At 33.5% G+C, this 11,455-nt stretch overlaps 1 protein-coding gene and 1 long non-coding RNA gene across 8 annotated transcripts; both read right to left on the bottom strand.

The window, feature by feature from the left end:
• Positions 1 to 5,080: 5,080 nt before the first annotated feature.
• Positions 5,081 to 8,121, bottom strand: LOC115958933. Of its 6 annotated transcripts, XM_031077206.1 has the most exons (5): positions 7,771 to 8,121; positions 6,452 to 6,543; positions 5,942 to 6,096; positions 5,742 to 5,864; positions 5,081 to 5,673 (listed from the first exon to the last, which is right to left on the bottom strand). In XM_031077206.1, the coding sequence occupies exons 3-5, from the start codon at positions 6,020 to 6,022 to the stop codon at positions 5,290 to 5,292; spliced, it is 588 nt and encodes a 195-aa protein (XP_030933066.1). In that variant the 5' UTR covers positions 6,023 to 6,096; positions 6,452 to 6,543; positions 7,771 to 8,121; the 3' UTR covers positions 5,081 to 5,289. The 6 variants fall into 6 exon arrangements, with proteins under 6 accessions (XP_030933066.1, XP_030933063.1, XP_030933064.1 ...); XM_031077203.1 differs by lacking the exon at positions 6,452 to 6,543 and having other exon boundaries at positions 5,942 to 6,142; XM_031077204.1 differs by lacking the exon at positions 6,452 to 6,543 and having other exon boundaries at positions 5,942 to 6,117.
• A 1,668-nt stretch (positions 8,122 to 9,789) lies between these two features.
• LOC115959130 lies at positions 9,790 to 10,361 on the bottom strand. Of its 2 annotated transcripts, none has more exons than XR_004084768.1 (3): positions 10,258 to 10,361; positions 10,072 to 10,165; positions 9,790 to 9,953 (listed from the first exon to the last, which is right to left on the bottom strand). It is a non-coding gene; the product is annotated as an uncharacterized LOC115959130 (long non-coding RNA). The 2 variants fall into 2 exon arrangements; XR_004084767.1 differs by having other exon boundaries at positions 10,274 to 10,361.
• Positions 10,362 to 11,455: the final 1,094 nt, after the last annotated feature.

Genomic DNA, 11,455 nt, shown 5'->3' with positions numbered 1-11,455 from the left:
CTGAGGTTTTGACTGTTACTTTAGATCTCACTCCTGATATATCAAAGTAACATACACTTCATGATCAGGTCCATTATTCTCTCAAGATTAACAGTTCATGTAAATAGAAGTCATGAAATTTATTATTCATTTGACAATCGTTAGGAGAATAATAAATCTCACAGCAATCCAGTTCAATATGTCTTAACTCTTAAAACATATCAACATACCAACTAGAAGTCTCCATTTCCATGATCAAGACAAATCATCTTAGTTGATATATTATAGTCTTCGCAGATGAAATGCCCAATTTCATCACCGACTACGAACTAAAATTCTAAGTTTACAAAGAACCTATGATTTATATTTTCTGTGACTTTTCACATAAATCACATACTATGCATCTCATGGACTATATGATAATGTCTGAATATTCATGTTACTATTATTTAGATAATAATAAAACTATTTTATCTATCACAATATTAAGTCATACATAATGACATACATAGTATCATACAATAGGATTTAAGGGCACTAATCCTAACAATAGGATCGTAGGATCGTATGGGATCCTACCGATCCTACCAAAAACAAAAATTTGGGGTTTTTTTTATGGGATAAATTTTTTGTTTTGACGAAACTTTAAGGGTTTTTTACTTTTTCATGTTATGATGGTATGGCTTTTTATTTTATTTTTATAAAATTATATTAACCTAAGCAAATGTTTTCTAGTTTCTAGTTCATTTGTAATCAAAATAAATGAATGCTTCATCATTTCTAAATGAAGAATCTGATGTTGGCTTTGCTACCTTTTAAGCTATAATGTTGTTAAATTTGTTTGATCAATTTACTAATTTGTGTTCTAATATTACTAAAATATTTTTTTTATATATAATTTTATTAGTTATGCTTGTATTTGTATATTAATTGATTGATTTTTTTAAGCATGCTCTTTAATTGTTGTTGAGTGATATAACTTGAATAGTTGAACGTGAAATTGTATCTTAATGTCTTTTGCAACTCTAGTATACAAATATATAATGTCTACATAGATGATGAAATGAATGATAATGATTAGGAAGTGAGGACGGTGGTTATAATAACCTTAGAATGAAAATAATTAAATGTTCACTTCACCTTAATATTCATTTTGCTTTTGGATTTCTTATTGTAGTTGGCTAGTTTCTATTTGCTAACTTATTTTGGATTTCAAACTTGGAACTTAGAACTTGGAAAATATTTTCCATATGTTTTGATAAATATTTTGGTATTTGGTTGCTAATTAAACATATATTGAAATTTTTAGATACATTGGGTCAAAACTTAAATATATTTGTTTCGTTAGTATACTTAACGATGTATGACATGCAAATTACATCATATTATGGAAATTTTAGTTTTTTTATGGATGAATTTATAATTAACGTGATTATTTAACATACAAAGTTATTATCAATGTGTTTTTTGCTTTAAATCTGAAAATATGTAGGATCTTATAATTCACGATCTGATCCTACGATCTACGATCCCACCTACCTTCAACGATTCTACATAGGATCCCAATTTTGACAACATTGCTCCTAAGTGTGGGGTGGACATGAACCCAAAAAAAATTTTGAAAAATCCTTCTATAGTATGTAAAAATATTGAGCATTTTGAAGATTTAGCATATAAAAAATGGAGTTGCCCCACCCTTAAATATTTGAGTTAGTGCAATGTTACTTTTATAAAATATGTTTTGTACCTAAGAGGTGTAACAAATTGAACCAAATAATTTCATAACTAATAAATTAAACAAAGTATACCCTATAATTTCAAAAGCAAGAAATTAAATGTTGAGATTTCAAAAAAATATATATTAAACTTCAATCTTCAACCCATTGTGTTTGAGGTTTAATTTACTACTTTCTGGAATCCTAATTTTCTTTCATGTAATGACCAAATTGATCTTTTTTGGGCTCTTTGACCATAGGAGTGTTTGTCTTGTTAGAGCATCTCCAGCAGATTCTCCAAATTTTTGTACTGTTTAAAGAATGAACAGTGACTTTTACCTTTTAGCTACCAACTTTTTCAAATACACTTTCCAACAAATTCTCTATCCCATTCTCTATCTCATTTAAATATTATTTCTTCATTTATTATTTATTCTTTTTTTTATCATCATTTATTCTTCTTATATTCATTCTTAACAATTATATTTTTCCAATAAAAAGTGTTATATCCACAACATTTTTCGCAATACTTTCACAAGAATCACATCGAAATCTTATGTGGAAAGTTGTTACTAGTTTTAATTTGAACCCACCGCTAAAATTATTTTTTTTCTCACCAATATTAACTAGTAACAATCTATTAATTAAGATTTATTGTGGTAACATTTCTTAATTGTTATTTCTTATTTTTTATATTATTTTTCCCTTCACACCATCTGTCATCCATACATTTCTTCTTCTTTTTTTCTTTTTCTTTTTCTTTTTCTTTTTTTCTCTTGGTTTTTTCTCCACCACACACGTATCCCACTCCTTTCCTCTATCTACCTTCTTTTTCTTTTTCTTGTTCATCCCGGATCATTTCTTCAGCTATCTCTCTCTCTCTTTCTCTAGCTCTCTATTTTTTTACCTTTTCTATTTCTGCTTGATTCTAGAACACTCTCTCCCTCTATCTCACACAAACAAATTCTCTCTCATACACACAATATTCACCGGCAGAGAAGTGGAGATCAATCTACATGTTTTTTTTTTTTTTTGGTTCTGGTTTGATTAGTTTTTTTTATTGTTCAGATTTCATTAGGCTAATGAGAAAGATTGTTTTTGTGTTTCAAATCTTTTGATTGGGTTTTGTGTTTTTGTTTTGATTGTGGTATATTACCATTGAGATAGAGAAGCACAAGAGAGCAAGAATTATTTTTTTATTCAACCGGGTATTATTTTAAGGGAGAATATTTTTTAGAGGTGCTACAGTGTTCTCTACTTGTAGAGAAGCATTGTAGCAACTCTAATCTAAAAAATGGAGATGGAGAAGCTGCTATAGTGAGTTTTTAGGGTGGACAGTGGGTTTTTCTCTCCAAAAAATAGATATAGAGCATCTGCTGGAAGATGCTCTTAGTACTTTATAGGAATGACCTAGTATGTCTATCTTGTCATTGTTACAAAGTTCAAGTTGTGGCCCAATTAATTTAAATTTTCATTAAAAAATTAAACCTCAAATGAATAGATAGTAAGTTTTTCAACTACAATATCTCATACTAGTTTAATTGATGAGTTTAGAATGAAATATTGAATCAATTGCGGTCGATATATTTTGAAAGAGTGAGAAAAATGAGATGCAAAGTGACAAAACATTCATGATCTTAACCTCAGGGCTGTGAAAAATTGAAAATCATATTGTTCATGCAAGAGGTTAGTTCCGTTGATGAGTCTTGTATGATATGAAGCTTTAGCATTACACCTAGTCAAATTACAATACAAGTGATCTCTTCATTTGTTTAGTAGATACATTGCCAGTAAACAAGAAAATAAAGATAATGTAAAAGTTACCATTATTGTTTCTCTTTTTATGTTTAGTGATAAGAGTTTTTTTTTTTTTTTTAAATGTAAAATTGTTTTATATATATAGTATTCATGTTACATAGTTCATGTCTAATTTGGTGGGGCCAATTAATCTTTAGATAGATGCAATTACTAACAGAGACTATTCTCCTGCTAAAAAGAAGAAGGACAAATAAAGCTATCCACGGACTCATTTTTTGCACACCTTGGCGAGATAATCATGTCTTCAGAGGTAACATTAAAATTAAGTTTTACCAAGATCATCTTTGATCAATTTGAAATATGATTTCATTAGTGCTCATGGCTTATTTTGTTTAGGTGTAACCGATTTGATCTGTCAATTGTTCTGTTTTTTAATACCAGATTTGATCAATCAATACAATACCATTACATATAAAATAAAATAATTTGCAACAGATTGATCCATTGCCAAAAAAAGCCTTATTTGTGAACGAATGAGCGATTCTCACAACAATGAATGCTTTTACAATTGTACACTTACCATTCTGAATTAAACCCAAATTACATCCACTACATGCTACCTCAGGAGTAAGTCATTTAACCCTTTTCTTCCATCGAGAAAAAGAACTAATTGAATAATTAATAGAGAGTCTAATAGAAGTGAAAATCAAAAATTGAAGTACAATGCAAAATTCCCAAGCCCGAGATCAATCAAACAAAGTCCAAATTGGTAAAGACCTCAACTAGTCAATAGATCTAAGAACATCCTCTAATGTACGACTGTTTCGTTCCTTTCACGCTAACCACATCAGGCATGCTGGCACCGTATTCCATACATCCAAGAAAAAGAACTAACTGTATAGGAAGAATGACATTGAAGCATTCAGTAGTTATTAATTTCTTGTGCATCTTGACACCAATTTCCTAACCAAGAAACTATAATGGTAGGACCAATGAGTCAACCTTATGCATCTTATACAAATAGCTAATATCCATGCTTCTCTTGACGGCTAGTGGCTGAGAACATAACCAGATCTTGCTGATTAACATTTCCGCCACTAGGACAAAAATTAAATAAGATTATGTTTGCTATACAGTAGGAACTATGCTTGACAATTTGACAAGTCAAATAACGTTCATTATACTCCTGAGACAATAGCCATAAGTTTAAATAAATATAATAGCCATAAACTTTAGAGGATCCCTCTCTCTCTTGGCTGGATAAATTTCAGTCTTCCACATCACAACAATGCTTTAAGAGGACAATTATCTCTTTTACAAGAACCCCCATCAAGGATAAGGTAAAGCAAAAAACGAATCTAGATTCACAAGACTTGCAAAAATGAAGGTTTTTTTTTTTTTTTGTGTGTGTGTTTTTAAGGAACTTGTACTCACAAGACTCAAAAAATCAAGGACCACAAAGTGCCCATTAGCACATTGTATCTTGATTAGCACTCTGCCGCAGGGGTCACTCCTAGCCTCTTTTGCCTATTTCTTGCACTTAAAACCTTTCCAAACTAAATTTCAATGATTCAATTATCAACCATCATCAATATCAAGGCAACAATCATAAAAAATCTAAGACTCAATGCGAATCAAAACAGAAAAATCAAGATACATCTCAAAATTAAGTTGAATCCATCCAGGTGCAAAAGAAACCCCTCTAAACTAGGGCATTGAGCTAATGTCATTTACCTAAAGGATTGATTTCCATTTACTTGGATCTGAAAAGTTATCTACACGTTAATAGAACTGTACCAATTAAAAAGAAAAAAGACAGATGCTCTGCTGCAGGTGCTCACAGATGACCTCTCTTTCCATGACGCTGTGCCAAAGGTTTTGTGTGCTGCTCCTTGTCTTCCTCATCATCATCATCAAGGCTAATCTGTTGACCAGAAGGAAGACGTCCAGATTTGGATCTAAATGTGGCCAAAGTTGTACTCTCATGAACCTGGCAGTGAAAAGGATCTTGAGGAGCAAGACGCTTTACGTGTTGAGAGAAATCCACTTTGGCTTGCACTGTAGTGTTCATGGGATCACCTTCATCAGCACGAGAAAGAGTTATACCACCAACTGAATCAGTAACGGGATCACTTGATCCTCCAACATCACGAGGTCCCAAACTACAAAGACATCTCTCAAGAGTCTTTATGGTACTTGCTTGACTTTCCACCTTGTTCCGCTGCAAGAAAATTGGAGATTGATTAGTCAATATTCAAGCAAAAACAATATTACAAAAGGAATGCATACCAAGAGGCCATTTTCATGAGAAAGTTCATTTTGACGGACAAAAGATAATTGGGAACTAGACGAAATCCAGTTCTTCATGGACTCAATAAGGGAATAACACTCCTCAACAAAATCCGCTTTAGCCTACAAAGTAAAAAACAAGTGGGTTAGCACAGAAAAGAAAAGGCAAAACAGAGGCATGCACATCCCAAGAAGATTACCGGGCCTCCCGTCCATGGCACATAAGGAACATGCTTTGAGCGTGGAACAAGCATGGTTTCAAATTCTCCAGAGTCATTCATCACTTGCACTTCCCACGAAGGTAAAGATGGGTACTTCAAATCAGCTTCAGTTTCCCTATTCGTTTCATTTCCCCCTGAAGCATAAGCTAATCTCGCTGATTAACATGTTTGTCATTAGGACTACAGCGAAATAACATTATACTTGATAAGCAGGAAGAACTCGACAATGTCATTGTCATGTCAACTAATGTTCACAACAATCCTAAAACAATAGTCGTAAGTTAAATAAATAATATGCATAAGAGTAATGCTACAAATGTTTCAACTATTATAACATAAAAAAAATAATAATAAAAAATAAAAAAATAAAAAAATAAAACCAAAAAATAAAAAGAATCAAGAAATTTATTTATAATGATGTTGATGTAGTACCAATCACATTAATTACCACCTCTATTTGCGAACTTCTTTTGGCAAAATTGGTATTACCTTTACCAATTTCTACACTTTAACGTCTTAAATGGTAGTAAAGGATTATATGCTACAACTTGCAGTTGCAGACAATGACAATTCTCCCGCAGCTTTCATATGAGACCATAAAAGACCATCACAAAAAAGGTTCATTAGTTAGTATAAGCAGCCATGTAATATTTCATTTATATCAAATGCATAGTAATTATTCTTGAGTGTGAGGTGAAAAAGGTCTACCTAAATTCTTAGGCCAATAGTAATAGATTAAGCAAACTAAAATACCAAATCATTAAATCTGGAAAATATGTTAAAAAGGAGAGAATGCATCATTATTAGTATCTTAACCAATGAAACAGAGGCAGAAAACATTGACTCAATCACTTACATTTGCAAATATCATATGCATTAATGGATCAAAAATTAGGATTGTTAATCAAACAACTAATGAGTTCTAAATAGATATTTGAATTGCTGCACGTTTTCTCTAAGCCACAAACCAATAACAATCGTTGGGTAGAGAAAAACTAAAAAAGCATATAATTTATAAGATTAATAGATGTAATAATGTAAAAAGCATGAAAAAGTATTTAAGCATTTAGAAATGGTAGTATTCAAGGTGAAAATTTGACATGAACTTCTGCTGTATAGAAAATTAAAGCAGATTCAAGCATATATGTTGTCTACGTCATTAAGCCCACCTATCGACTCTCTCACCACCTCAACTGGCTTATATCAAACAAGATACAATATCAATAATTTCATGATTTACAGAAAATCCTAACATTTTCCAGCAGTTTAACAAATATAAAAAATGCATAAGCAATTACACGTGAGCAAAAATCAAAATCCTGCTATTAGGATATTGAAATATACAATTTGACTTATTGTTGAGGACCAATAAATTAGCTATATGCATCCCATACAGATTGCTGAAATCATTCCCATTTTTATTTAGACCAAGCCTAAGAGACTAAGCTCACCAACTAGTTCATGCTGTCTCTAAGGCATAAAAATAAATAAGATTATGTTGGCTAAGCATATACTGCACCATGAAATTGTCATTTTTGAGGAAGTGCACAACGTTCTTGACACAAAAATCAGTTGGCATATAATAGCCACAATCTCCAAGGTTATTCTATTTTGTTTTAAAAAATCAATGCGTCTGAAAAGGCAACATAATAAAAGTATCATTTAATATGCAAAGTGCATATATGATGCCATGCCACAAAATGCTTGTCCATATAAACATCGCAAAGATTGTCATTTTGCTAAAAATATTCAAGAAGTCTTAACATTTGATACAAACTAATCTTCAAAATTTCAGATGACATTTTTACCTGACCAAGTAAAACCAAGCTCTCCATGGGATCAGTTGTGTAACGCAACCAACTATCACATCCAACAGTAATTCCAAGGCCGTTCGCGTTTGGACTCTCAGGGTCATATGAAATGACCTCTGAATCATTCCAAAATAGAAGTTCACCATCGTCAACGCAGCGAAAGAATCTCTCAACCTCCTCTAATTCTACAGTTATTTTCGTCCAAGAATCAACCACACCATACTCTCTCATCACCCATATGGGTGATGGGAGATGCTCAGTAGAAGAACCAATCATAGCCAACGATCCCTTGAACACTGCAAGGGAAAACTTACCTCCGTAAAAGTAAACAGGCACCGGGAGTATTATCCTTCATAGTGAGGATGAGGAACAATTCTGAGAATCTTGTAGTCATTGTTTTGGGAATGGTACGCAAACCCAAGAGTCCGGCCATAGGTGTACATGTCGTGAGGAGGAGAGAGACTCTTAAACGTTTTGATGCATGGGTTCCACAAATAAATTACACCGTCAATATAACTATCAAGGCAGAACATGCCATTACAGAAGCCAACAATGTTGACAGCAGGAAAGGGAATTTGAAACCTGGAAATCTCGGTGAATGTGCGGTCGCTATTGCAAACAGCCGTACCCAGATCTTTCCATTTTGGACCATCCTCTTCGTAATCAGAATATAGCAGAAAACCATTGTTGTTAGATAATGATTTGGCTTTGTTGAGGTTGAGGTGTTTGGTAATGAAAATGGGGTCTGTGATGATGGAGTTACAAGACTTGGAAACGCACCTGAATCTCATCAGGGATTTCACTGCCAGGCGACTCAGTATGTCGAATACGACGTCGTGTGGGAGACGCTCCGATGACAAATTCGGATCTCTCCTGAGTTTAGACATCGGAAATCGGATTAAGGAAACGAAATGAGCAACAAGTAGAAGTAGGTGTGTACTGTGTAGGCTGAAATGTGCAGCAGGTCTTGTCCTATTTACTTTTTAGATAAATAAATAGATATGGTTGAAATTGGTCTCATCAAATTTCAGACCTTTCTCAAGAGCATTATCTTGAGGAAACGGGAAAAAATCTTGACAAATCACATTATAGTGATTCGGCTGACTCAAGCTCTGAAGCCACACGTACCATTGCAGCCCAAATTCAGCAAAACGACCTTGAGATGGTAAACAATTGTATGGTGGAAGATTGGAAGGAAGCTTCGGGCAGTGTATCCCAACAGATGACGCGACAGGGTGGAGGAAATAAATTAAAAAATTTGCACAAGACAAAAGCTAAAGGAAGCAACGGTCTGGGGTTTAAAGGCTCAAAAAATTTAAAGGGCTCTAGGAACTTAAAACGCCCAATATTCAGTTTTGGAAGAGGGGCGATCTTTTATCGACTGCATTTCTAACTAGGACTGATATTGGGTCGGGTCGGTTCGGGTTTACTGTGACCAGAAACCCGGCCCGACATAAATCGGGTTTGTCTCTTTGAAATCCGACCCGATCCGAAAAATCGGGTCTGAAATCGGGTCGGTTTTCCGGGTCTCGGGTCGGGTCTCTTTTTCTTTTTCTTTTTTTTCCTGCTGCTGCTTGTTTTCCATGAGCATTTAGTTACTACTTTCTTTTTTGTAATAATAATCTCTCATTAAAAAAAAAAAAATCCAATATCAAATCATTTAAAAATAAATTATGAAAATAAAAGCTAAAATCTCCTTAGCAAGCCACATTTATGACTATTAAATGGATATACACAATAAAAACACAAAACCAACAATATCTTCACTGAACCATCAGAGCTACAAGTATGATATCTCTTCTTTCCATTCCTTCTCTTATGCAACTCCAAAACACACCAAACAAAAGAAAATAATATAGTCCTCCACATTCCATTCATTTATAACCTATCCACTCTAATTCATTTCATTCTGTTGTGAACTCTCCAAACAGTGTTAGAACTTTGAGAAAGCAAAACAAATGCATAAAAACCAACACAAGCACTACAGAGCTGGAAATGAAAAACTATGGAAAGATATCTAAAGCTTTACATTACAACAAAATGCTTTAGTGAAACAAATTACAGCAATCCATTGCTGGACAAAATGCTTAATTGTCAAAAAAAGTTTCTTTTCAGTAATCCTGCATGTAAGCACTTCTTCAAGCTCCAACATTAAACTTGGCTTCATACACATGGGGTTGCTGCAAAAAAGAAATATTCTTTTAAATTCTGAATGGATGCAACTAGTTGAACCACACTGAGATAATCTAATATCATATTAATTAATCCTAACACAAACAGAATCCAAGAAAAACTCACCAATGTATGTAGGCAGATCAGTCAAGATTTGTAACAGTGCTTGATGGTGAAGGTGATGCTGCTGAAGGTGAAGCTAACTTCGCTTCCAAAAAAGCTTCAAAACATTTTAGAACAACAATATATATTAAATTCTATTTAATGCACTAACAAGATATATTAAATTTCAGTTAAAGCACAAGTTAATACATTTTAAGAACATTACATTTTCCATAATCTTCAAATAGCTCAACATCATCCATGGCTTGTCGAAGCGAAATTTGCACTGAAGATTGAAGCCAATTTTGAGTACATATGAGAATTGTACCATCTCAGGGGCAAGTGAACTACGAAATGTGTCTAGTATACGTCCTCCTGTACTAAATGCCGACTCAGAAGCCACAATAGAAACAGGTACAGCCAACACATCTCGTGCCAGTCGAGACAGTATACTATACTTATTAGTATTATACTTCCACCAAGCCAGTATATTAAAGGTTTTGTCATTTTCCCCTTCAATATTCTCCATCAAGTATTTTGCAACCTCATCTACACACCCAACAGGTTGTTTTCCTTGCCTAAAAGCCTTGTATTGAGAGGCAATAAATCTATCTGGATCATCATCATCATCATCATCATCATCAACATCAACACCAACACCTTCCATCCTTGATATCTCACTCGCACTTTGTATAGACACATATGATGAATGAGTTGAATTATAATGCTCATACAAGCGTTTCAATACATTTTCCACAAGGTCAGTGATAACCTTAGCAACATCTCTCCATACAAATTTAATAAACAATAATTCAAATAATCCAACTTTTTTCGAGGATCAAGCACCACAGCAACATACAAAAGCACATTTCCCTTCTTTGATGAATCCTCCCTGCTCCCCCAATACTTGTCAAACTTCTCTTTCATTGTTTTTGCCATTGAGTACAAAAAATGGTCCTCACTCCTAGAAAAGAGATCTATCTTTCTTTTAATCATATATATCTCATCAAAGAAAGCATTTGATGTCACATACAAGGAACCCGAAAACCTCTTTGTGGCATTATAAAAAAGTTTCAAAAACTTAACAAATTTTCTACAAGTCTCCCAATCATCCTCATTTGGAGGTCTCCTATCATAGTCCCCATCCCGAAAGTGTAGAATATAATCAAGATCTTCATATTCCATCCGCTTGAATGCATGTTCAAACTTTTCAGAATTTTCCAACATTTTATAGGTGGAGTTCCATCTAGTGGCCACATCCAAAGATAGAATAGCCTTTGACTCTATTTTCATTTTCTCCACACACCTCTTAAAGGTTTGTAACCTATTTGGAGAAGCTTTCACATATCTAACGGCATGACGCACCCTATCAATTGACTTATTATGATGTTTTAAGTCATCGGTCACA

This window comes from Quercus lobata, chromosome 9 (assembly GCF_001633185.2).
Source record: "Quercus lobata isolate SW786 chromosome 9, ValleyOak3.0 Primary Assembly, whole genome shotgun sequence".
NCBI lineage: Eukaryota > Viridiplantae > Streptophyta > Magnoliopsida > Fagales > Fagaceae > Quercus > Quercus lobata.
This window is presented reverse-complemented; position numbering and strand designations above follow the sequence as displayed.